A 20,630-nucleotide genomic window follows, 5' to 3' on the forward strand; every position below is an offset into this window, starting at 1 on the left:
CACCGATGAGCATGAAGTAGCCGCAGTACTTGGGAGACCCGAGAGGCCGACCGACGCCGTGATCGCGAGCGTGCGGTAGATCTCGCCGTACGGCGCCGTGATGACGTCGCCCGGGATCGTAAACGCTTGGTTCATGACGACCCACACCGTCGGGACAATGAGGCACGACATGCACGCGCCAAAGATCTGCGCGACAATCATCGACTTGGCCGACGCGCCGACGAGGTAGCCGGTCTTGAAGTCCTGCATGAGGTCGGCGGCCTGCGAGCAGCCAACAATGACCATCTGGCAGAGCAAGAGCGACGCAATGATCGAGCCGTCTTCCGACCACGAGCCGATGATGAAGAGGATGAGCTTGCCGACGGCGCTCGAGATGTTCCAATCCGTCATACCGACACCCAAAAAAGATACCGATGGCGAAGATCGGGATGAGGAGGCAGCAGACGAGAATCTTGTACCAATGCACCTCTTCAAAGACGACCGAGATGACGACGACCGAGACGGCAGCAAAGATAAGGAGGCCGCTCACCCAGAGCCACGCCGGGATGTGCACCGAGTCGAAGATCTTGTCGAGGTACGCCTGGCGCTGCGTCTCCGTGATCGAGTTGGCGCCCGACGTCTTCGGGTCCTCGGCTTCGGTCGTCTCCGGCGTCTTCTTGTTCATCCACGACTTGGCGAGGATGATACCAATGTTGACAATGCTGTAGAGCGCGTCGACGCAGATGATCGCGACGGCCGTGAACGTGTAGTAGCCCTTGAGACCCGTGACGTCCTTGGTCTCAAACCAGTCGTTGAGCTTGTACGCCTTGAGGTACGGCGTCATGATGGCCGACGCGACGATGTTGCCGAGGAAGATCGAGTACATGATGCGGAACGGCAGCATGAGCGCAATGGCGTAGGTGCCCGGCGCCCAGTCGAACGTCCAGCCAAAGCCCGCGGCCTTCATGCCAAAGATCGGGAACGAACCAAGACCGTCAAAACAGAAGAGGAAGATGCTCCAGCAGTACGAGATGACACCCGACTTGAGGAGAATGTTCCATTGGTGCTCCACCACTTCCTTGGAGGTATGGAGTGTCTTGATCATGTGCGCAGTGGCCGTGCCACTGGGGAAGAGGAGGCGCATGTCAATGATAAACTTGCGGCGGAGCGGGAAGGAGATGAAGAAGCCAAAGAGCGCAATGCTGGCGCACCACGCAAACGAGTGGATCCAGTTGAAGTCGATGACATCGGCCGCGCGGTTGCCCTTGGTGTTGTTGCCGACTTGTTCGTACACGACCTGTGTGAGCGCGAGGACACCGGAGGTAAACCCGGCCTGGCTGGCCAGACTCATGCAGGCCACGGCGGTCGTCTGGATGACGACGTTTTCTTGGACGGAAAAGAAGCCGGAGAAGATGTTGAAGCGCATCATGGCCTTGGTGAGCATGAAGCCACCGACACCGGCGAGCACGTTGAGGGACGGCGTGACACCGATCTTGAGGCCGTAGTACATCGCGAGCACGCTGACAAAAATGCCCATGAGTGTGCCGACGACGAGCGACTTAAGCGTGATCTGCGGGTGTTCGAGGCCGTTGGTAATGACGGCAAACTCGAGGGCTTGCTTCTCGCTGTCGTCCTCGCCGGCTTCGTAGCCGTCGCGGGGTGTCGCCGCCACCTTGTACTCGGAGATGATACTGTTTTGCGCCGACCGCATCTTTCGACTGCCGAGCAAAAGCAAAAATGAAGGAGTCACCTCCTCACAAAGGACGAGCCACTGCCACTCGTGGCCACGGCGCCCGCGACGTAGTAACACCAGCTGCGACTTCAACAAAGCCCCTTGCGACATGCCATATGGATACACGACGCGGATTTCACACACAAGACGATTTCGTTTTCAATGCCACCACCTTGGAACCTCCACGGCAAGGCTCACGACTGTAGACAGATCGATAGACGGAGCTTCGATCGTCGAAGTAGATAGTTGCTAGGTGCTTGGGCTGTGTTGTAGGGATGTATTTAATACTGTGTGTCGTAGAGCTTTGTCGTAGCCGTCGCCACGCATGGTAGACAATACAGCTGTAGTAGTGGGTATGGCAGCATCAACATTTCGAAGAAAGGCCACATGCGAGGCTCATCCGACCCGCCCGCATGGTGGTCTTGGTGTGTACACATTTGTGGGAGAGATCGAGATTATGGCGCCCTGTCGCGCGAGCCAAAATGGAGGCCTGTCTATAGCACGCAATCAAGACGACGGTCATGTTCGCTGCGAGCTCTCTCGATGACCAGAAAGCAACCAGCACACGACACGACAACCTGTGGCAATAGTTCTGGCATGCATGCCCAGCGTCGGTCGTGGTGGGATACTACGTACCACCGTGCCGCTGGGTCGTGCCGCCATCGGTCGTTTTTCTGATCCGAGGAGTGGGAGACAAAGATCTGAGTTTGCGCAAATGGGGCACATGGGACTGAAAGGAGCTCCCTCGGAACAAGGAAACGTGCCTTCACATCGTCGCGCTGGAAGGCTGCAGTGTCCTCGCGGACTCTACCACATCTCGGGGCCCTCGGCGTGGCATACACGGCGCTTTGGTCACACGTGCCTCATTGGCAATGATGCCGGAGATTGCGGACGATCGCGGCTCGTCCTTCGCAATGTGGTGCTGTGTTTCGCGGGTCTTTTCGGGTATTTCACATTTTTCACACATTTCCACGCACTTTTCTTACTTGAGGAGGCCGCATGGTGGGACATGACGATGTTGTGCGTCTTTTCTACGTTTCGGACGGATCGCCTGTACACGGCGTCGACAACCCGAGGACATCGCAGGGCGCGCAGAACGTACACTAACGTTACCAGGTTAGGATCACCATTTGCAGCGCGAGGCTGCTCTCCGATGCCTTCGACTGTAGCCGTCGAGTTTGGGCAGTGGAGCAGGAAGCGACCGAGTAGCAACTCTACGGTGAACCTTCTAGGTATGCTGGACTACCATGGTAATCGGTAATCACTGCTGGCTGGGCGCGTTGCACACGCACAAAACAAATTACCCTTAGTTCGTGCCCCGTTGCTTTGTCTTCGTCCTCTTCTTCTCACAGCTTTGGACAGCCGGCGGTACGGACACCGGGTGCAACCACGCGGTGCAGAGCGACTAACCCGACGTCGCCGAATGCAGGTCGATTATGCTCGAGTGCCACGGTGTACCGGATTCGTTTTCCTGCGCTGCACGTCAAGTGTGATTACACAACTTGACGCAGTTTGCCAACGGGCCATCGACGACGCTTGGGCGCGAATGATGATGCACTTCAACCTCCAGAATTTCGACACCCTTCGATGGCCAACGAGGCGTCTTTTCACATTGATCGCCATCATCGCACGTTCATTGTGGCTGTTCTCTATGCTCGATTCGAAGGCGATGTCGAACGCGAGCTCGCCAAGGCTAATCTACACCGACATGATCGCTGGGATCACGGATTCCGGTACCGGTAGGTCTTTGAGGTCGTAATGAGGCGCAGCTTAATAAGGGTGTCCTCGAGGTGGTGGGCGGTGGGCGAGGAGTCTTCTGAACGACCACCAACGAGGTGTCCATAGACCACACATACGCCATGCACGACACAATGCAAGCTCCTTGGGCTCGGGTGTTTATCAACCGACTGAGTTTGCTGACCTTGAATGTCATATTCTCGAGCTAGACTACGCTGGCAAATCTCGACTTGGTGCTGCCAGACACCAGGCAGAAACGCTCCGTGGCGGCTATCAACCTACACGGTACTAATTGTAGGTGTGATCGTGGTGCTAGTAAAACACGCGTGCGAGACTGGATCTGTGCTTCGCGCGCTGCTCACGTGTGCACAAGCACCAGCACGAGCTGTGGCGAGCTAGAAATGCACTTGAAGATGCGTGCGCCAGCAAACGTCACGTGTTTTCGAAACATTGCGTACCTAGCTCCAGTCGAAGGTGGGGGAGAGCTTATGGATCCATTGCACCACCTCAAGATTGCTCGAAGTAAACGGTCATCGGCCAGGGATGCTCTGTAGCGAATTGAACAGGTTGGTGGGTTGGCGGGGGAGAGCGTGTTGCTAAAACATTTAGTGTTCATTGCTATTACAGTCTACACCATGAGTCTACACATGTACGCAGTAGTCGGTCAAGCGTTGATGTTAAAGCAAGCATTGATTATTGCCGCGTGCATCGTTCAATGCGTTGGTTTGGCGCCAAATGCAAGTTCAAGTTGAAGACGCGATTTGGCGTAAATAGTGTATGACCAGATTTGTGATTTATCACGAGTGTCTCACACGATATCCGTCCCAGGGCCAAGCATGGAATATGCCATGGGAAGGCGCGCCATGTTTGCTAGAGGCGTTTTCAGCCTGTCGACAGCGTCCAAGTCGCTTTCCAAGAGTACCCCTTCCCCTGGGTGCTTGAAGAGCAGGAACGGCTACGACATGTGGCCCACAAGTCACGGGCATGTATCGAGGTCATGGTACATGAGATCGTGTCTTTGACTGGACTGCCTTGGTACACTCCTCGAGCTAATGCATCGCACTATCCAACTACTTCTACGTAGCACGCTTTGTAGAGTAGAGTGTCGTTAGTAGCGACCACTCGAAAAGTACGACTCGTGATGAAACCGCTTGGCGCGTTCACTTCCAACCGATCAACATGAAGTACATGGCCGCACTGGCCTTCACTGCAGCATCGACCTTTGGGGCCGCAATAATTCCCACAGCGATCGATGTCGCTCCAACAGCGACGCGTGCAGTCACGGTCTGCTCGAGCTTGAACGGACCCCACTGCTTTGACATCAACGCCCGGAACGTACCGTCCTACCTCTTGCACGGCGCCGAATTCACTCCTGTACACGCCATGTTCCTCGTACCTTTTCAAGACGACCGATGTCTTTACAACCATCATGCGTCGTAGGAGGCCGCGCGTCGACAGTTCGAGGCGACCACGATTCCGAGTTTTTCGTTTTCCCTGGACGCGGTTGTTGTCGCCGTCGCGCCGCGTGCGACGACTTCAACACAGGTCTCTGCAACGACCTTTACGCAGAGCTTGGTGCTATCAGTTCTGACGAGCGAGGCCCGCGACGTCATCTCGATCGACGAAGAAGACCGCATTCTTGAGGCGTGGCGAGGCTACGTCCGTACCGCCATCGTGATGACAGACGACGCGTTTGAATCGCGCTGGGCAAAATTGATGGACTTGCTCTTGACCAAGCCGGCGCCTGTGCTCAACCACGGCCGCGACCATATCGAAGCACACTTTACGGCCGTCTTTGGCGCCGACGTTGACGCGCATGACGCCATTATGACAGAGCTCCTCGCGCTCGTGGCGCAAGCGACAATGCAACGAGGTAGTCCTACTCGTACACGAGATAACACCGCGAAAGAGACCTCGTTGTAGACCGACTGCACGGCCAGCGCGCTCACGGCCACGTCAACATGCTTGTGACGGCTACGACGCACCGCGACGAGCGCAACAAATAGCTCGAGGAGGCAAAAGCAAACCCGTCCAAACATGGAAAGGAGGTCGAAGGTTGAAAACAAGCAACGAGCAATCAACAACTTGTCATTGTTTGCGTCGACCACTACACTATGATAAAGTTGACCAAGTTTCAGTATAGTACTACAGTAGCTACTAGCTGTAGTACGCTCGATGCCCGCCCAACAAATTACATGAAAGTTGTTTGGTGTCACGCATCGCCGGCCAAGTGGAACCATGCACGTGCTCGGCACATCCGTATTAGTAAGACCGCCTCGGAATTCTTGCAGCATGGTAACACAGCTCCTCGAGCGCGTGATGCAAGCGACAATGCAGCGAGGCTGTAGCACATGTACCTAGATGACGCCGCGAAAGCGACCATCTTGTAGACCGAACGCACGGCCAGCGCGCAAACGATCACGTCAGTATACTTGCGACGCGCGCATCAAGCTGCGATCGGCTACCTACCGGTGGTGCTTTTGCGACAAAGGCTTGGAAGGGAGTGTGCACCACACCGCCGCGTTGCTGCGGTGATCGGTGCCGTTGGACGTGTCGTGCCCGTCGGCGGCGCTTGAACTATACTTCAAGTTGACATTTCACCGTGGAAAACGGGAAAGGAAGATTGCCGGGACGCGAACCCAGCTCTACCTATTCGGTCAACCAATTTAAACCCGCTAGAACAAATGCAGTTCACAGATTCTGCCGTTCTGACGGAGGATACGCTTGCGATAACGACCTATTTAGTGTCACTCGTTTACACGCCACGTCTCCCGCTCGGCTAAGCCTCTCGGCGGCCGGCTCATCGTAGCACCTTGGAATCGATAGTCCACCACCATATCCAGTTCAGTGTAAATTATATCTAAATAGACTCACTTCAACAACCTATTTAGTGTCACTTCGATCTCCCCGACGTGAGTACAGCTGCACTACATGCAGGAAGATTCCCTTCATCTCGACTTGCGCAAGTGTCGACAACATCTTGAACATGGCGTCACGTCGTGCCGTGGCGCGATCGAGCTGGGTACATGCTATCAATCCACCAGTGAAAGTACTACGGGTGTGGGCAGAGCCAGGACTGACATCTTAGCCACCAACGCTGCGTGCTCAGTCAACACGAGTGTCGTGGAAGCGAGTCTTTAGGTCCTAGAACGCTTCGGTTGTGCTTGACCTTTGGTTCAACCTGTGTGCTGCATGATTTTCTTGCCGTTTTTGGCAATGGTCGAACGCAATGACACGACACTATAATGCAGCGACGACGACAGGACTGCAGTACAGATTCATGCGGTCGGACGACATGCGCAGGACTGACCAAGTCCTCCACCTCGCGTGGTTGCAGCTAGATTCGCTCTTGGAGCTTGCCGCTGCATGTCCCATCCGTCTGTCCGCAGCGCCGTAGCCAATCAGGCGCGAGGCCACGTTGCAATTTGCTTCAAAAGTACGCCTGCTGTCGCGACCGCGCGTTTTATTCGACCTTTTGCGCAACGATGACAACGCCCAAGGCGTCGGCGTACCATGCGCACGAGAGCGAGGCGTCGGCGATCGCGATCCAGATCGAGGCCAAAGAGGGCTCCATCACGCAGCACGGATCGTCCGAGACGTCGGCCGTCGGGCGCTTCTTCCGGCGGCTCCTGCCGGCGCTGAGCTCGGCCTTTGTCGCGTCCGTCGCGTACGTGGACCCGGGCAACTTTGCCACCAACATTCAGAGCGGCTCCAACTACGGCTTTACGCTGCTCTGGGTCATCCTCGTCGCCAACATCATGGCGATGCTCTTCCAGACGCTCTCGGCCAAGCTCGGGCTCGCGACCGGCAAGAACCTCCCCGAGGTCATCCGCGAAGAGTGCCCGCACTGGTTTGTGCTCATCATGTGGTTCATTGCTGAAATCGCAGCGATCGCCACGGACGTGGCCGAATTCATCGGGTCGGCCATCGCGTTCGAGCTCCTCTTTGATATCTCCTTGGTGTGGGGCGCGCTCATCACGTGCTTTACAACCATGCTGCTACTGCTTGTGCACCAGCACCAGACGCGGCTCTTCGAGGCCGTCATCTTCTCGCTCGTCTCGGTCATTGTCGTCTCGTACATTGTCGAGACCGCTCTGCAGTCGATCGACTGGGGCACGTCGCGTACCACACGTTCGTGCCCGCGTTCGACGGCAAGGACAGCGTGCTGCTCGCGGTCGGGATCGTCGGTGCGACCGTCATGCCCCACGTCATCTACCTCCACTCGTCGCTCACGCAAGGCCGCTTTAGCGTCAGCGAGACGGGCGACGTCATTTTGCCGCCGCTTGCGATCGAAATCACCGGCATCATCATTGCGCTCGGCATCGCAGGCTTCGTCAACATGTCGATGCTCATCATGGCGGCCGCGACCTTCCACGCCAACGGCCAAAACGACATTACAACGATCGAGACAGCGTACTTGACGCTCGAGCCGCTCCTCGGAAAAGCCGCGAGCACCGTCTTTGCGATCGGTCTCCTTGCGTCCGGTATCTCGTCATCGGCCGTCGGGACGCTCGCCGGCCAAGTCATCATGGCCGGGTTCCTCCGGGTCCAAGTGTCCATGTGGATCCGCCGGCTCGTGACGATCGTGCCGTCGCTCATCATTGTGTTTGCCGGCGTCGACCCGACCGAAGCGCTGGTCGTGAGCCAGGTCGTGCTCAGCTTTTGCATTCCGTTTGCACTCGTGCCGCTCGCCTACTTTACGAGCAAGACGTCCATCATGGGCGAGTGGGCCAACTCGTACTTGATCTCGGCCATCACGGCCGTGCTCTGCCTGCTCATCGTCGGCCTCAACGTCTTCTTGATCGTTGGCGCCTTTACCGGCGAATCCTAAGCACCAAATCTATGATGTCGAGTCGCTGGATGCCTCGAGCAACGGTAGCAATGAATGAGCACCCTTCTTTCTTCGCCAGAGTTAGATACTAATGTTGCTGCGCGTTCTCTTGGTGCTACAAGGATCCGACTACAGATAGTTATTCGTTGTACACGTAGCCCCTGCAGTAGTTGCAGCCGGTGCGGCCGAGTCCGTGGCTACACGAGCACATGCTCTTATAAGAACCCAAAGGGTAGCGTGGTGGTGCATCTCAGAACTCATAGGTCAACTCAGACTTGAATTGGTTCGAAAGGCAAAGTCGCAAAAGATCACAAAATTCGAACCGCATGGTACTGTCTAAGGGAATTGGACCACGAGCCAATCGCAGGCGCGCGTATCCAAACCCATGGCCTCGACCGCGGCCGTCACGGGCCTCGAGACGCTTCTCGCTGGCGACTCGGAGTGGCGCAACATCCAAACGATCGTCAAGAGCACGTTCGAGACCGTCGCGCGCATCCTATCGAGCCACGCCGTCTTGCTCGAGACGCTGGACGCGCGTCTGGACCGTCTCGTCGATGCCCACACGCCGTCCGCGATTTCCCAGATCGAGGTTGTGCAGCTTCAAAACGACGTGCGCAAGTGCCTCAAGCGCGCCGTGACGTCCAGCGACCTCGAGACGCGCGTCGCAGCGGCTGTCGATCAAATGAAGCGCCGCATGGACCATGCGGTGGGCCCGCTCCAGGAGGCCAACGCTTCGACCGCCAAGCTACTAATGGACCGTGCACAAGACTCGTTTGTCACCAGAGCCGACCTCGACGCGGCATCTAGCAGCGTACGTGCAATCCGAGCGCAGTGAGATTATGCAATAGATGGCATGCGTAGGTGGCGCGTGCGGCCAAGGCGTCGGCGGCGGCAGCGATCGCCGAAGCCGAGCAGCGGCTCGGGAAGCTCGTTGCACACCAGCAGCAAGCCGAGTCCAAAGACAGGGTGCGCAAGTCGCAGCTGCACGAACTGCTAGCGTTTAAAGCGACGATCGAACCGGAAGTGCACGCACTTGCAAAGCGTCTTCCGGAGCTCGTGCACGCCCAGGCTGCGTGGCAGACTGAGGTGCAGAAAGAGTTCCAGCGGCAAAAGACCCAGCGCGACGACGCACTGACCAAAGTGATCGCCGAGTGCCAGACCCACTTGGTACCGACAGTCGTCGAGTCGACACTCGAGGTACCATACTACTGTAGCGGCAACGCGCGATGGCGTCCGACGTCAAGCTCGTGCTTGCAGGCAAAGTCGACCGCTCTGAGCTCCACGATGTGCGCCACGAGGTTCGAGTGTTGCTGCGCATAGCGATGTTGAACGAACGGTAGACGGCTCTGGAGAAGGAAGCGCTGGACGTGCGCCTGCACGAGCTCGACGAGACGCTCCAGCGCTCGATCGGTCAGCTGAAAGTCGAATTTGGCCAGATTCTAGAGAAAAAGTGTTCCAAATCGGATGTCGTCAAGATTTTTGCGCGCAAAGTCAACCAAGGTACCGAACACCTCAACAGATTTCGCATCGAAATTGGAATGCTAGACGACGTCCACGCATGGCTGGCGGCCAAGGTGAGCCACGACGAGCTGCGGGACGTGTGCACGGAGCTGCTCCACGCGACAACCAAACAAACCAACGACATGCAAGGCGAGATGCGCGACGAGCTCGAGAGTCTTCGGACCAAGGTCGAGACGCGCGCCAAAGAGCTCCACGAGCACATTGCCGAGTCGATTCAGACGCTGGTAGGACCGTGCTACTGGAGTACGACGTGGACGATCCATGTAGCAACACCAAGTGCGGCTCATGGATGGCTGGAAGCTCAGTGTCGACGATCTCCACACGCAGCTCGTGACCAAGGTGGCGCCTCCTGGTGCCCAATTTACTATTGTACAGTATTAGATGGGCATCAAGGACACGTGTACACTACTCGACACCAAGTGCAACATCGCCGACGTCAACGACGCCCTCGCCTCGCTGCAAGAGACGCTGCAGTCCAAGGCCGACGAAAGCGACCTAAAGGCGCTTGGGGACGATCTCAGCGGCCTTCGCCGGCAAATGCGCGGGGAGCTATGTCTCGGACGCTGGGTACAGGGTTCGAATCCTGCTTGCTCCTATAGAATCATTTAAATGCTTTAGATATGGAAGCACGGACGACCAAGCGAGGTCCAGACGATCCAGTGGAATGTACAGATTGTCAACACGAGCCCCGACATTTTCGTGTGGGAGAAGGGCGCCGACGCCATCACGCTCGAGCTGCCAGGCCTCTACATGCTCCAAGCCGGCTTCTTCACCGACTACAACCCGACGATCCACATCGTCGTCAACGGAGAGCCCGCGCTCGTCGTACCAAGGTAATACACGCGATGCTCGTTCAGTATTGGAACGTAATGGATCGATAGCTCCAAAAGCGACGGCCGGCGGCTGCGGCACTCGGCCGGCAACGTCACAGGCGTCTCAGTCTGCGAGTTCCTTGCCTTGCCACCCCGCGCCCGCCTCACAATCAGCTATGATATTGATGAGCGAGCCCAGGCGTGCTTGACCCTTCGAAAATTGTAATAACCTGTAGCTCTCGTTTCGAAAGGCAGTGTTTGGTGGCCAATGGTTACGCCGGCTCGGTCAGCGGCATGTACCACGCCTCGGTCATGAGCGCGCGGTCGCGCGCCGCCGTGTTGAACGGAGGCTTGAGGACACCGACATAGTGGGCGCGAACGAGGTCGTGGAAGGTCGGAATCGGATCCAGCCCACCTTGCTTCTCGCAGAGGTACTGGAACCAGCGCAGCCCCGCCGCGACTACACACGACAACAGATTATTGTCCTTTTGATTGCAGACACTATCGCATTGACACCATGCGTGACTTCCTCCTTGTGGTTCTTTTCCATAAACGTCAAGGTCGTCGTGTCGTTGCTCTTGGTGAAGCGCGCGACCGCCATGGGGTACGTGTCAAGGCCCCGGGCTTCGTGCACGAGATGCACGAGCGCAAGCCGAGAGAGTATGTCGGACGATGTCTCGCGGGCGCTGTCCCAGAGCCCGTCGTGGCCGGGCAGGTCGCCGTAGAACGAGTCGAAGTCTTTCAGACGACTGGCCCAGCTGCGGTAGTGCTGTGCCTCTTCGTCGGCGATGCGCACAAAGTCGTCAAAGAACGCCTTGGGCATGTCGTTGGACGGTCCGAAGCGACAGACCATGTCCCACATCAAGTCGATCGCGTAGCTCTCGGCGTGGGCCACACTAGGCGACAGCGTGAGGGCCATCGATCGCGATGCATTTGTACCTGTGGGCAAAGGCCTTGCGGTTCCCTTGCTTCATCTTGTCGTTCTTGGATGCGATCTTGACGTAGGCGGGGCGCGCCGGCGACTCGGGCACGCCAGCGAGGTCGTCGCCTGGGAGAGACGTGGCAGAGATCGTGCCCGCCTTCCACGCAGCGGCAAAGGCCCGGGTCTTGGCCGCCTTGGCCTCGGCGCAGCTCGTGCGCAGCACCTCAAGGCCGCACGAGAAGAGGCTCCGGGTCGAGAGGTCTGCATACATCGACGTCGCGTCGTCCACGCCGGTCTCGGTTGCCATGATGCACGCCAGCCAAAACTGGCACGGTATCCGGATCGCCGGATACAATTTCGCTAAAAATAGATATGGTGGATTGCAGCTGAAGTGACGACGACGCTACGCTCCTGCTGCGCAAGCGATCCATCCCTCTGCCCCGGTGTACACGAAGCGGGCGAGTGCTAGCGCCGAGTCCTTGGGCAAACGGATAACTACAAGAATGCTGCAATGACGTCGGATATCGCGATAGTAAGCTCTTGTAAAATGTTTGCAAGGGTGTCTACGTCACTATTTCTGGTTTCTACCATTGGCGCCAACGCGGTTTCCGGTTTCAGACGGCCTTTCCAGCGGCCATGGACATCATGATGGCGCTGAGCACGGAGGACGTGAAGCGGCTCAAGTCTCGCTTCGTCCGACCGCTCACGATTGACGAGTTTGTCTACACCATGACCAAGTCGCTCCACGAACACATCGAGGACGAGGTACATACAGTACTCCGCCGGCCTTGTATTCCAAGCACGCATACATAGCTTGAGTTTGCCATGGCGGTCATCGAGCTCTTCGAAACCATCGACGTCAACGGTGACGGGTCGCTCGAGTGGGACGAGTTTGCTGGGTACGTCTCTTCCTCCTACGACAAAGGGCGTCGCATTGAATCGTTCGGTAGCTACATCATGGACGCGGGCATTGCGAAAGCGGAGGAGGCGATTAGCGCGCAGTCGACTGCCAAACTCTATACGAAATTGAGCTTCAAAGGCGAGCTCACCAACTCGACGCAGCCGATTGCAGCCGAGCGCACCTACATTGCGCAGCTCTTGTACCTCGCCGCGAAGAGCGCCGTCGCATACTTCGAGGTGCACGCGGACGTGGTGCATTTGTATGTGGTCGCCCACGAGCGCGACGCCGAGCCGCGCTTCGCCTCGACGATTCGCCTCCACACCGCGTACCAAGCCCACAAGGTAATGTTACAGTACTTTTGTACCTCTTTTTTTGTCCCTCGATCTAACGACCTCGCGAAAGGTGCTCGCGATCGAAGAAGTGCCGACACGATCGACGCTTGTCGTATCGTCTGTGCTTCAGCAGCACGGCACGATCACGCTTTGGGACATTGGCCGCATTTACGGCCCCGTGCCGCTGCAGCGCGTTGAAACGCCGGCGCCGCACGAGTTGCTTCTCTGGGTTCCGTCGGCGCAGCTTCTTTTGACAGCGACAGGCCACATAAGTGCACACCAGCACCGCAAGCCGCCGAGTCCGCTCATCGCCGCGTACGATATTGCGGCGTTGGCGTCGGTGGACATGAAGGTGGACGTCAAGGGTGTGAGTGCGCTCTGCGTTGTCAAGCGCAGCACGCGCACCGCCGTGGCCTTTGGCAGCTTTAACGGCCTCATCACGCTCCACGATCTCTCGCGTGAAGACGCCGATGTGGTGCTCGAGGCCCATGAAAAAGGTATTTTTGTGATGTCAATCTATGGTCGCTCCATGGACAACCCACATACACGTTGCTTGGGCGAACAAGGGGCGATGATGCATCGTAGGCGTCAAGGCCGTCGTCCACTCGCCCAAGTTTGCCTACCTCGCCAGCATTGGCTTTTACTCGTTTGCAGAAGAAAGCACGATGGAGATCTTGGTCCGTGCTTGTATCGAAGCGCTCTTTCGAGTTTGGATGTAGATCTGGAACGTGGACGACGGCGACCTTCAGACCGCGTTGCGCGGCCACCATGCTGCGGTAGACTCCACCTCGTTGCCGCTACCTGTTGACATGGCGGCGAGTATAGCTGAGTGCAATCACCGCCGTCGACTCGGAGAGCCACTTTCTCTCGTCCGATGAGCTTGGCACCTGCCGCGTGTGGTCTGCGACGTCGTGGGACTGTCTGCAGGTAGGGCCATGCACATCCTTTTGGCAGATACGAGATACCATGTGCATGTGGGCTAGGTGTTTGAAGCCCACTCGGCGGAGATGGGACTGCTTCGGGCACAGCTGGTGATGCCCGCCACGGCCCACGCCGATGCCGTCCTCCTCTGCGGCGGCAAGTGCATCGAGTACTTTGACTGCTCGATCACCCGCGACCGCGAAGAGTTTATCTTTATGGCCTTCAACGCGACGCTCAACCTCATTACGGCCGCCACGTGTACGTCCATATCGCTATATCTTACGGTCCATGTATCGATCGCAGTTGCTAGATCACCGCTTGATTTTATGGGACGTCGGCACGGGCAACGCTACCAAAGTATACAGTCTGCAAGTCATTTACAACGAACGGCCCGTGCGCGGTATCACGGCCGTGTGCATGGACGACCGCGAGCGCAAGCTCATTGTCGGCGACGATGCAGGTCAAATCCTCGTCGTCAACATGGTCAACGGCAACCTCATGAAGGAGCTCGACCCGCACACCCTCGCGGTACCATATCGAATTGGTATATGGACAAAATAGCCATATACAGGCGCGCAGATCACGTCCGTCTCGTACGCGGCCAAAGCCAAGTGTGTCGTCTCGACTGCCATGGACTCGACCATCCATATCTGTGACGAGAACAACGCCCACGGGTATTACGTACCATACGCCGGCGCGCCGCTCTCGGTGCTACTGCGCTCGATTCACCTTCAGGCGCCGCCACCAGCATGCACCGTGCAGGGCTCTCGCCCGTCGTCGGCGGTACCACACCAGTCTACCGTTCAAAAGACGATATTGTACATACTAGGTGGAGCTCCGACCACGCACCGGTAGCGGTCTGCCGCTACGACCGAGCAACCTCCATGGCGCCCAGCTCTCGATTGATATTGTGACGAGCCAAGTGAGCGAAGCGTGGGATCTCATTGCGACCATGGCACATGTCTCGGGGGCGCTTGGTGTACGTCGCTGATAGCTTGGAACTCGTTGGGCTGAGTTTGGCGTAGGAGTGTTACTTGCAGCTGTGGGATTTCTTCTCGCCGCAACTTGTCGGGTCGTGCGTGCCTCCGCGCGTGCACTGCGGCGAGATCATGTGCATCGCCTTTCTTGGCGCGCTCCCAGGTCTCCTCGCGGGCTTCTCGAATGGCGACGTCTTTCTCTGGGGTGTTCGGCGGTCGGCCGCGCCGTCGCAATGCCTCTTCGAGCTCAAGCACACGTCGAAAGGCAGCCCCATTACGTGTCTTGACGTCGTCGTGACGCCCGTAGGCACACTGCGTGGACTTCGATCATGATCACATTGGAATGTAGGGTGCCAAGCCGGACTACTGGATCATTGCTGGCGACGAAGCTGGCCGCGTTACTCGGTGGACACTCACACACGACATGTGCGCGCGCGTGCTCCTTCCTAAGAACTCATCGCCGCCCGAGACCAACGACGAGCCGAATGGAGCGGGCAGCTCAAGCGCCGAAGCCACGATCGGACGGCACACGCACAGCGAAATTCTCTGGGATGCCATGCACAAGAGTGTGAAGGCGGCGAAATCGATCCAGCAACAGAGTCCACCGCCGACGTGCGTCTACCACGATGTACAGTGGTCAACGGGACCCCACGCGGTGGCCAAGCTCTCGTCTGTGCCGTGCGTCAAGGGCGGAACGTCGCTTCTCTCGTGCTCGGTCGCGGGCCAAGTCAAGGCGTGGACGAGCGACGGCGACCCAGAAGGCACCCTCGACTATTTTGCGACGCGGCGCGAACCAGGTTGCGTGCATGCAATCGCTATGGTCGTTGAGATGGTGTGTAGTCGTCGAGCCGTGGACCGTGCCGGTGGATACGTCGTGCCGGCGCCGCGTCAAAGAAGCCCAGGCGCGCGAACTCTGTAGCAAAGTGCACCAGATCAGCATCGCGATGCGCGATCCCCGGGTACGTCCGTCATCCCCATGCTACTTGTGGTGTATGAAAGGCTGCATGTAGCGCGAAGCGACGCCGCTGTCGACGCCGCAGATGAGTCTGAGCACGAAATCCCCGCTCGGGAGCCCGAGTTTCAAGCTCACACCACGCACGTGCGCGCGCTTCAAGAGCTTGTCGCAGCTCATGCCGCGAAAAGGCCCGACCAAAGACGACGAGACTGCCGAGAGCCCGCCATTAGGTTCGCGCGCTCCACACGCGCACGCGGTAACGTGTGGCATAGATGTGGTCCTGCACGAACTTGGACAGTTGGACGATGTCAACAGACGCGCGACCGTCCGCAAGAAGCGCGAAATCAAGACGGTCGAAGGCATTTTAGAGCTCCAGCGCGCGGCATCGCTGACGCAGCTGCCGTCACAAACGACGACGCGGCTGTCGCAGCGCCGGCCCCACGGGGGCTCCTCAAGCGAACGCTGCCCAAACTCAACACGTCTGCGCTGACGACGACGACGACGAAGCCGCCGCTCGAGAGTGTCCTCTCGTACCACATGAAGCTTGCCCACTCGTGGCAGCAATAAGATTCGTTCTTGATATGCATCTTATTGGATCACGGCGTGCGTCTTCCAGTACGCGACGGCCTCGAGGTACTTTTCACGCGAGAGCGGAACGCCCGACCCGCCTTCTTCCTTGCCGAGCGCATTGCGCAGCACCGTGATCGGGTTCATTGGCAGCTCATGGGCTACGTCCTGCGCCTTGACCGAGATGATGCCCCACGGCACGTCGTCGTTGACGCTATCAAGCGGGAGCCCCGTCGCCGCTGTCTCCTTGCGGATCTGGTCGCGGCTGTACAAAATAATGTCGAGGTGCGACGCGGCTTCGGCCTCGAGGGACGCACTCGGGAACCAGCGCGCAAGCCTACGTAACGCGCATGAAGCACTGCGAGGAGCCATATACTAGTAGGACATACACGGGGAGCTCTGTGGGCACGCGGGCCACGTAGTCGGTCTCGAGCAGGTGCTTGTTGGCGTCCGTAATGAGCGCCGTGCTCAGCTTGGCACCGACAAAGTTGGGCACAAAGAGGTGCTTGCAGAACGGAGCGTAGCTAGCAATGGTTGCATGAGGTCACGCTCACATGGTGGCGAAAGTACCCGTCGATGAGCGAGCACGCGTCAGACGCGTAGAGCTCGTTGATCTTGGCCTCGAAGGCCGCCTTGTCGTAGGCGATGTGCGTGCCCTTGTAGCTCGGGTCGTCAAACTGGCGCAAGCAGAAGCCATCTACGCAGCCTCAGGAGCCGGTCGTCCATGGCAACGTACCGAGTGCAAAGGTCTTGGTCGTCGTCGAAGCCATCGTGCTCAGCCCTCGCCGCAAACCACACAGAACGGATGTCATGAAAATTCGGTTTAGAATCTCTGGAACTCTGTATGTATATATGGATTTATGTGCCATATGTAACCAAGTCCCATGTACCGTTAGGTCGTTTAGCAGGCAAACACAAGAGGGTAATCGAGCGCAATACGAGTAAACAGCTCCAGTGGCGAGGTTGACCTATTCACGCAATGATATAAGACGTGACTACGAGATCGACAGCGTGCCACTCCATGAAAGATCGTCCTAGCTGGAGGATTAAGATATGGTGGGAATATATGGAAACCATATCCGGACATACCGGATACCCTCGGCTGCATTCCGGCCAAGATGGCGGCAAAGCGCAAGAAGGCCGCGCCGCGCCAGCCCAAGCGCAAGCGCGAAGAGATTGTCGAGCGATGCGTCGAGAGGCCGACAGGGCGGACGTACCGCGTCCTCGACGGTCTGCCAGACGACCTTGCGCCCGACATTGTACACATCCAATCGAATGCACCAAGTTTGTTTGACCTCGAGACTTAGTGGGCTGCGATCGAGCGGTTTGAAGACGCGCAGCTGGCGCCGATGCCGCCTGCGCGGCCTCTGTCGGCCAGCGCTAGCATACACGACGACTTTTGTCCCGAGAGCGACGACGACGAAGCCATCGAAGCGACGGCGCGAAATGCATGTTCCTCGCCACCCCGTGCATCCATGGTACACGACGTCGCCATCGTTGACGACGACATGATCGTACCATCGACTCCGTCGCCGACCAAGACCGACGAGGCCCCCGCACAACCGTCCGAGCTGTCGCCTCCGCGAGCGGTCTCGACGATCATCACTCGAATCGCATCTTCGCCCACCACGCCTCAACACATGCCAGCGATATCCATGGAGACTGTGGAGGAAGCGGACACGAGCGCTTGCAGGCTCTTGCCTCTCGATGACGATCACAACGCGACAGAAGCGACGCACGTCGCGCCTGCAGAGGCAGAAACACCTGCGTCTCCCACGCAACTCTCCCCTCCGTCCATGGCCCATGACGAGCATACGCCGAGCGAGACGCCGTACTCGGCCACGATGCGCTTGTACGACATTTCTGCCTCGGCGCCGGCTCCAGCACCACCTGCCTTGGCTTTGGCAAAGGACGAGGCGGGTGCTGCTGCCAAGCCAGCATCGCCCCCACACATTCAAGGCGATGCACTGCAAGTGCTGCTCTCGCTCTCTGACAAGTGTCCGACCTTGGCGTCCTGGCTCAAGCACGACGACGTCGACGACCCGCTGCCGTCGCTCGACAACGTCTTTGACGAGGACGACGACGGCGAGTCCCCAACGAGTGGCAGTGTGCCTCGCATGGACATACGACCGTCCATGGCGGTACGTCATTGGACGATGTACCACATCTGGTAACGCTGTCGTCAGGTCTGGTCGTCGTCGCTGCAAGCGCGCTGTCACCTCCTTCCGTCACATGCCGCGGCGCCAGGTAGTTATCGTGCGTTGGGTGGTTGCGTCAACGGGCGTGTGACTGTTAGTGGCGCCCGTGCTCGTGTACTGGATCCAGCATGTTTGGCGGATGCACCACAACTATGCGCTGGTTGCGCTCTCGCACTTGAGCCGACAGCTCGAGCTACCGGTCGTCGCCTTCTGCGCACTGCCCCGCGCGATGGTCTCGCTGTCGTCGCCGCCAACGCACGCGTGCTACCCGTCCGCGATCGCCGACGTCCGCCGGCAGCTCCAAGCCCACGGCATCCCGCTCTATGCCATCACAGAGTCAAAGGACGAGGCCATCGAGGTTCTCGACGCAGCTTGAAAAACACGCGCGAAAGATATACGCATACGTAGACGCGCGACGCCCGCCTTGTGCAAGCACTCAACTCGTTTCGTGCGCAAGTCGTCGTCACGGACGATGGCCATGCCACCTACCGCACGGTGGCTCGGCTTGCCACGGAGCAGCTCACGTCGTCGCTCTTGCTTGTAGAACTCCAGCATATATCTTGCAACGTGCGTACTCAGCGACGGATGTAGGTTGATAGCAACTGCGTCGTGCCGTGGCGTCGCATGGCCGTCGCCACTAATGAGACGTTCAAGAACGTGTGGGCCATGCAGCTAGAGGACTGCCTCCGGTCGGCGCCTCCCCTGGAATTTAGCCCGCGCCGCCAAAGCACCGTCTTTCCACCGCCCATGTCACCGCCGTTCGCCGTACACACGGTTGCGTGGCATTTGCTCGACCGTTCGACGATGGCAGCGCGCAACATGAGGTGCGATTGCATACTTTTTCTTTGGTATTTACAATGGGTAGCGAGACGGCAGCCTTGGCCCATCTCCAAGAGCTCGTGCAAAGCAGCAGTGTGGTGCCACGCCCCGCCATCCAAGACGAGCTCCACGTATATCCATGAAATTGACGAGGTCATTGAAACATTTATTGATTCGATAGGGTCGTGGCATCCTGTCGGTGCTGCCGTATGTTCGGTTTGGTTCGCTCTCGCCCGTGCATCTTTTGCAGTCGCTGCTGAGTCTCCAGTCCAAAGTACTCTGTCTGGTGTCGATGCCAGAAGCTCAAAGGATACGGATACGATAGGTACTGTACACACGCGCGATCGAGCATATTGTGCTTGCACACGAGATGGACGTGCACAACTACGAGCTCGTGCGACTACAGGACCACGCAGTCTTGCCCGGCCGCGACGACGCCATGTACGTACTGCGAAATAGTATGACGTAGCATCGTCCACGTCTGTAGCACGCTGTACGAAGCGTACTTAACGAGCTTGTCGCTACCGCCTGTGGCGACGTCGTCGACGATTCTCCAATATTTGCCGTACGAGCTGGAAGCCAGCGCCACGACCGACGGCTTCTGGAACAACATTCAGTCGCACCTTCGGACCACCGGGTACTTGCACCCGGTGCTAAGCCGGTACTGGGCAGCGCGGCTCGTCGAGTGGTCGCCCTCCGTCACTGTGGCCCTTGCGGTAGGTTGACCAACCGGACAAGTTGAAAAGACTTGTTTGTGTAGACCATGGAGGCGCTCTTGTTTCGGTATGCCGTGGGCGCGACGAGCTGTGATGTGCTTGGACTCCTTCGCCTCTACGGCCACGACGCGGTGCTCACTGACAGCACCGAGAAGCTTGTGCAAAAGCAGCTGCAAGACGCTCTGAGCATTGTCGACGCCAACGGCCCGTAGCAAGAGAACGCGCACTAGCATCGTTCGCGTTCGAGTCTCCACGCGGGCCAATCCATAAGCGAGCATCTCAACTACGTAAACCTCGAGCAAAGAATGCGTTGGCAGGACGCAGCCCTTCTGCCTCCCGCGTCTTGAATGAGCGGCGCGGATGAATTTTCTCGAATATAGCACATGGGGTACGTGGCAGCGCCACGTGCTTGTAATTTTTTGGAAGTGCACCTTTTTTGTCACACATGCAGTGTGTGGCTCAAAGAAAGCGCAAAGGTACCCTTTTTTGTCTATGTATTGTTCATTTTGGAGAGGGAAATGGTTCATTTGAGAGAGGTTTACTGTCGCACCAGATTTTGACTGGTCGCCAGTATTCAAAACGAGCGCAACAGCAGAGGTCCCAGGTACCCTGCTGCTTAGACTAGATCGGCTACATTATCTAGAGTCTCTGGCTATCGCAACTCCTCCGTCGATGCGTCAGCGCTACCTGTAGCCTAGAGCAATATCAAG

At 57.9% G+C, this 20,630-nt stretch overlaps 9 protein-coding genes across 9 annotated transcripts; 7 read left to right on the forward strand and 2 right to left on the reverse strand.

Moving 5' to 3' along the window:
• Window positions 1-439: 439 nt before the first annotated feature.
• Window positions 440-1,159, forward strand: SPRG_22136 (hypothetical protein; the record flags this gene model as incomplete). Its single annotated transcript, XM_012343500.1, has 1 exon — window positions 440-1,159. A coding segment is annotated over exon 1 (699 nt), but the record flags the coding sequence as incomplete, so codon positions are not given.
• Window positions 1,160-4,627: 3,468 nt separating this feature from the next.
• Window positions 4,628-4,948, forward strand: SPRG_19663 (hypothetical protein; the record flags this gene model as incomplete). The annotated part of the gene is made up of 2 exons (XM_012343493.1): window positions 4,628-4,822; window positions 4,889-4,948. Coding segments are annotated over 2 exons (255 nt in total), but the record flags the coding sequence as incomplete, so codon positions are not given.
• A 130-nt stretch (window positions 4,949-5,078) lies between these two features.
• Window positions 5,079-5,522, forward strand: SPRG_04499 (hypothetical protein). The gene is made up of 2 exons (XM_012343421.1): window positions 5,079-5,321; window positions 5,372-5,522. Exons 1-2 carry the CDS (start codon window positions 5,126-5,128, stop codon window positions 5,452-5,454), a joined length of 279 nt encoding a protein of 92 aa, XP_012198811.1. The 5' UTR covers window positions 5,079-5,125; the 3' UTR covers window positions 5,455-5,522.
• Window positions 5,523-6,933: 1,411 nt separating this feature from the next.
• SPRG_04500 (hypothetical protein) lies at window positions 6,934-8,279 on the forward strand (the record flags this gene model as incomplete). The annotated part of the gene is made up of 2 exons (XM_012343422.1): window positions 6,934-7,655; window positions 7,697-8,279. 2 exons carry the CDS (start codon window positions 6,934-6,936, stop codon window positions 8,277-8,279), a joined length of 1,305 nt encoding a protein of 434 aa, XP_012198812.1.
• Window positions 8,280-8,664: 385 nt separating this feature from the next.
• On the forward strand, window positions 8,665-10,838 carry SPRG_04501 (hypothetical protein; the record flags this gene model as incomplete). The annotated part of the gene is made up of 9 exons (XM_012343423.1): window positions 8,665-9,090; window positions 9,141-9,446; window positions 9,494-9,577; window positions 9,620-9,779; window positions 9,825-10,024; window positions 10,068-10,139; window positions 10,182-10,367; window positions 10,419-10,633; window positions 10,682-10,838. The coding sequence occupies 9 exons, from the start codon at window positions 8,665-8,667 to the stop codon at window positions 10,836-10,838; spliced, it is 1,806 nt and encodes a 601-aa protein (XP_012198813.1).
• SPRG_04502 (hypothetical protein) lies at window positions 10,730-11,805 on the reverse strand (the record flags this gene model as incomplete). Its single annotated transcript, XM_012343424.1, has 3 exons — window positions 10,730-11,072; window positions 11,129-11,508; window positions 11,552-11,805. 3 exons carry the CDS (start codon window positions 11,803-11,805, stop codon window positions 10,885-10,887), a joined length of 822 nt encoding a protein of 273 aa, XP_012198814.1. The 3' UTR covers window positions 10,730-10,884.
• A 318-nt stretch (window positions 11,806-12,123) lies between these two features.
• On the forward strand, window positions 12,124-16,169 carry SPRG_04503 (hypothetical protein). Its single transcript, XM_012343425.1, has 16 exons — window positions 12,124-12,299; window positions 12,348-12,433; window positions 12,485-12,776; window positions 12,838-13,264; window positions 13,353-13,444; window positions 13,487-13,543; window positions 13,593-13,694; window positions 13,751-13,946; window positions 13,999-14,216; window positions 14,268-14,471; window positions 14,518-14,667; window positions 14,714-14,968; window positions 15,015-15,462; window positions 15,506-15,624; window positions 15,676-15,850; window positions 15,893-16,169. The coding sequence occupies exons 1-16, from the start codon at window positions 12,171-12,173 to the stop codon at window positions 16,108-16,110; spliced, it is 3,168 nt and encodes a 1,055-aa protein (XP_012198815.1). The 5' UTR covers window positions 12,124-12,170; the 3' UTR covers window positions 16,111-16,169.
• A 4-nt stretch (window positions 16,170-16,173) lies between these two features.
• SPRG_04504 (hypothetical protein) lies at window positions 16,174-16,997 on the reverse strand. Its single transcript, XM_012343426.1, has 4 exons — window positions 16,924-16,997; window positions 16,758-16,884; window positions 16,577-16,711; window positions 16,174-16,524 (listed from the first exon to the last, which is right to left on the reverse strand). The coding sequence occupies exons 1-4, from the start codon at window positions 16,955-16,957 to the stop codon at window positions 16,209-16,211; spliced, it is 612 nt and encodes a 203-aa protein (XP_012198816.1). The 5' UTR covers window positions 16,958-16,997; the 3' UTR covers window positions 16,174-16,208.
• A 307-nt stretch (window positions 16,998-17,304) lies between these two features.
• On the forward strand, window positions 17,305-20,219 carry SPRG_04505 (hypothetical protein; the record flags this gene model as incomplete). The annotated part of the gene is made up of 11 exons (XM_012343427.1): window positions 17,305-17,446; window positions 17,495-18,328; window positions 18,374-18,434; window positions 18,484-18,743; window positions 18,794-18,925; window positions 18,977-19,209; window positions 19,251-19,335; window positions 19,386-19,478; window positions 19,530-19,645; window positions 19,692-19,920; window positions 19,965-20,219. Coding segments are annotated over 11 exons (2,353 nt in total), but the record flags the coding sequence as incomplete, so codon positions are not given.
• Between the last annotated feature and the right edge of the window lie 411 nt (window positions 20,220-20,630).

This window comes from Saprolegnia parasitica (assembly GCF_000151545.1).
Source record: "Saprolegnia parasitica CBS 223.65 unplaced genomic scaffold supercont2.13, whole genome shotgun sequence".
NCBI classification, from domain to species: Eukaryota; Oomycota; class Saprolegniomycetes; order Saprolegniales; family Saprolegniaceae; genus Saprolegnia; species Saprolegnia parasitica.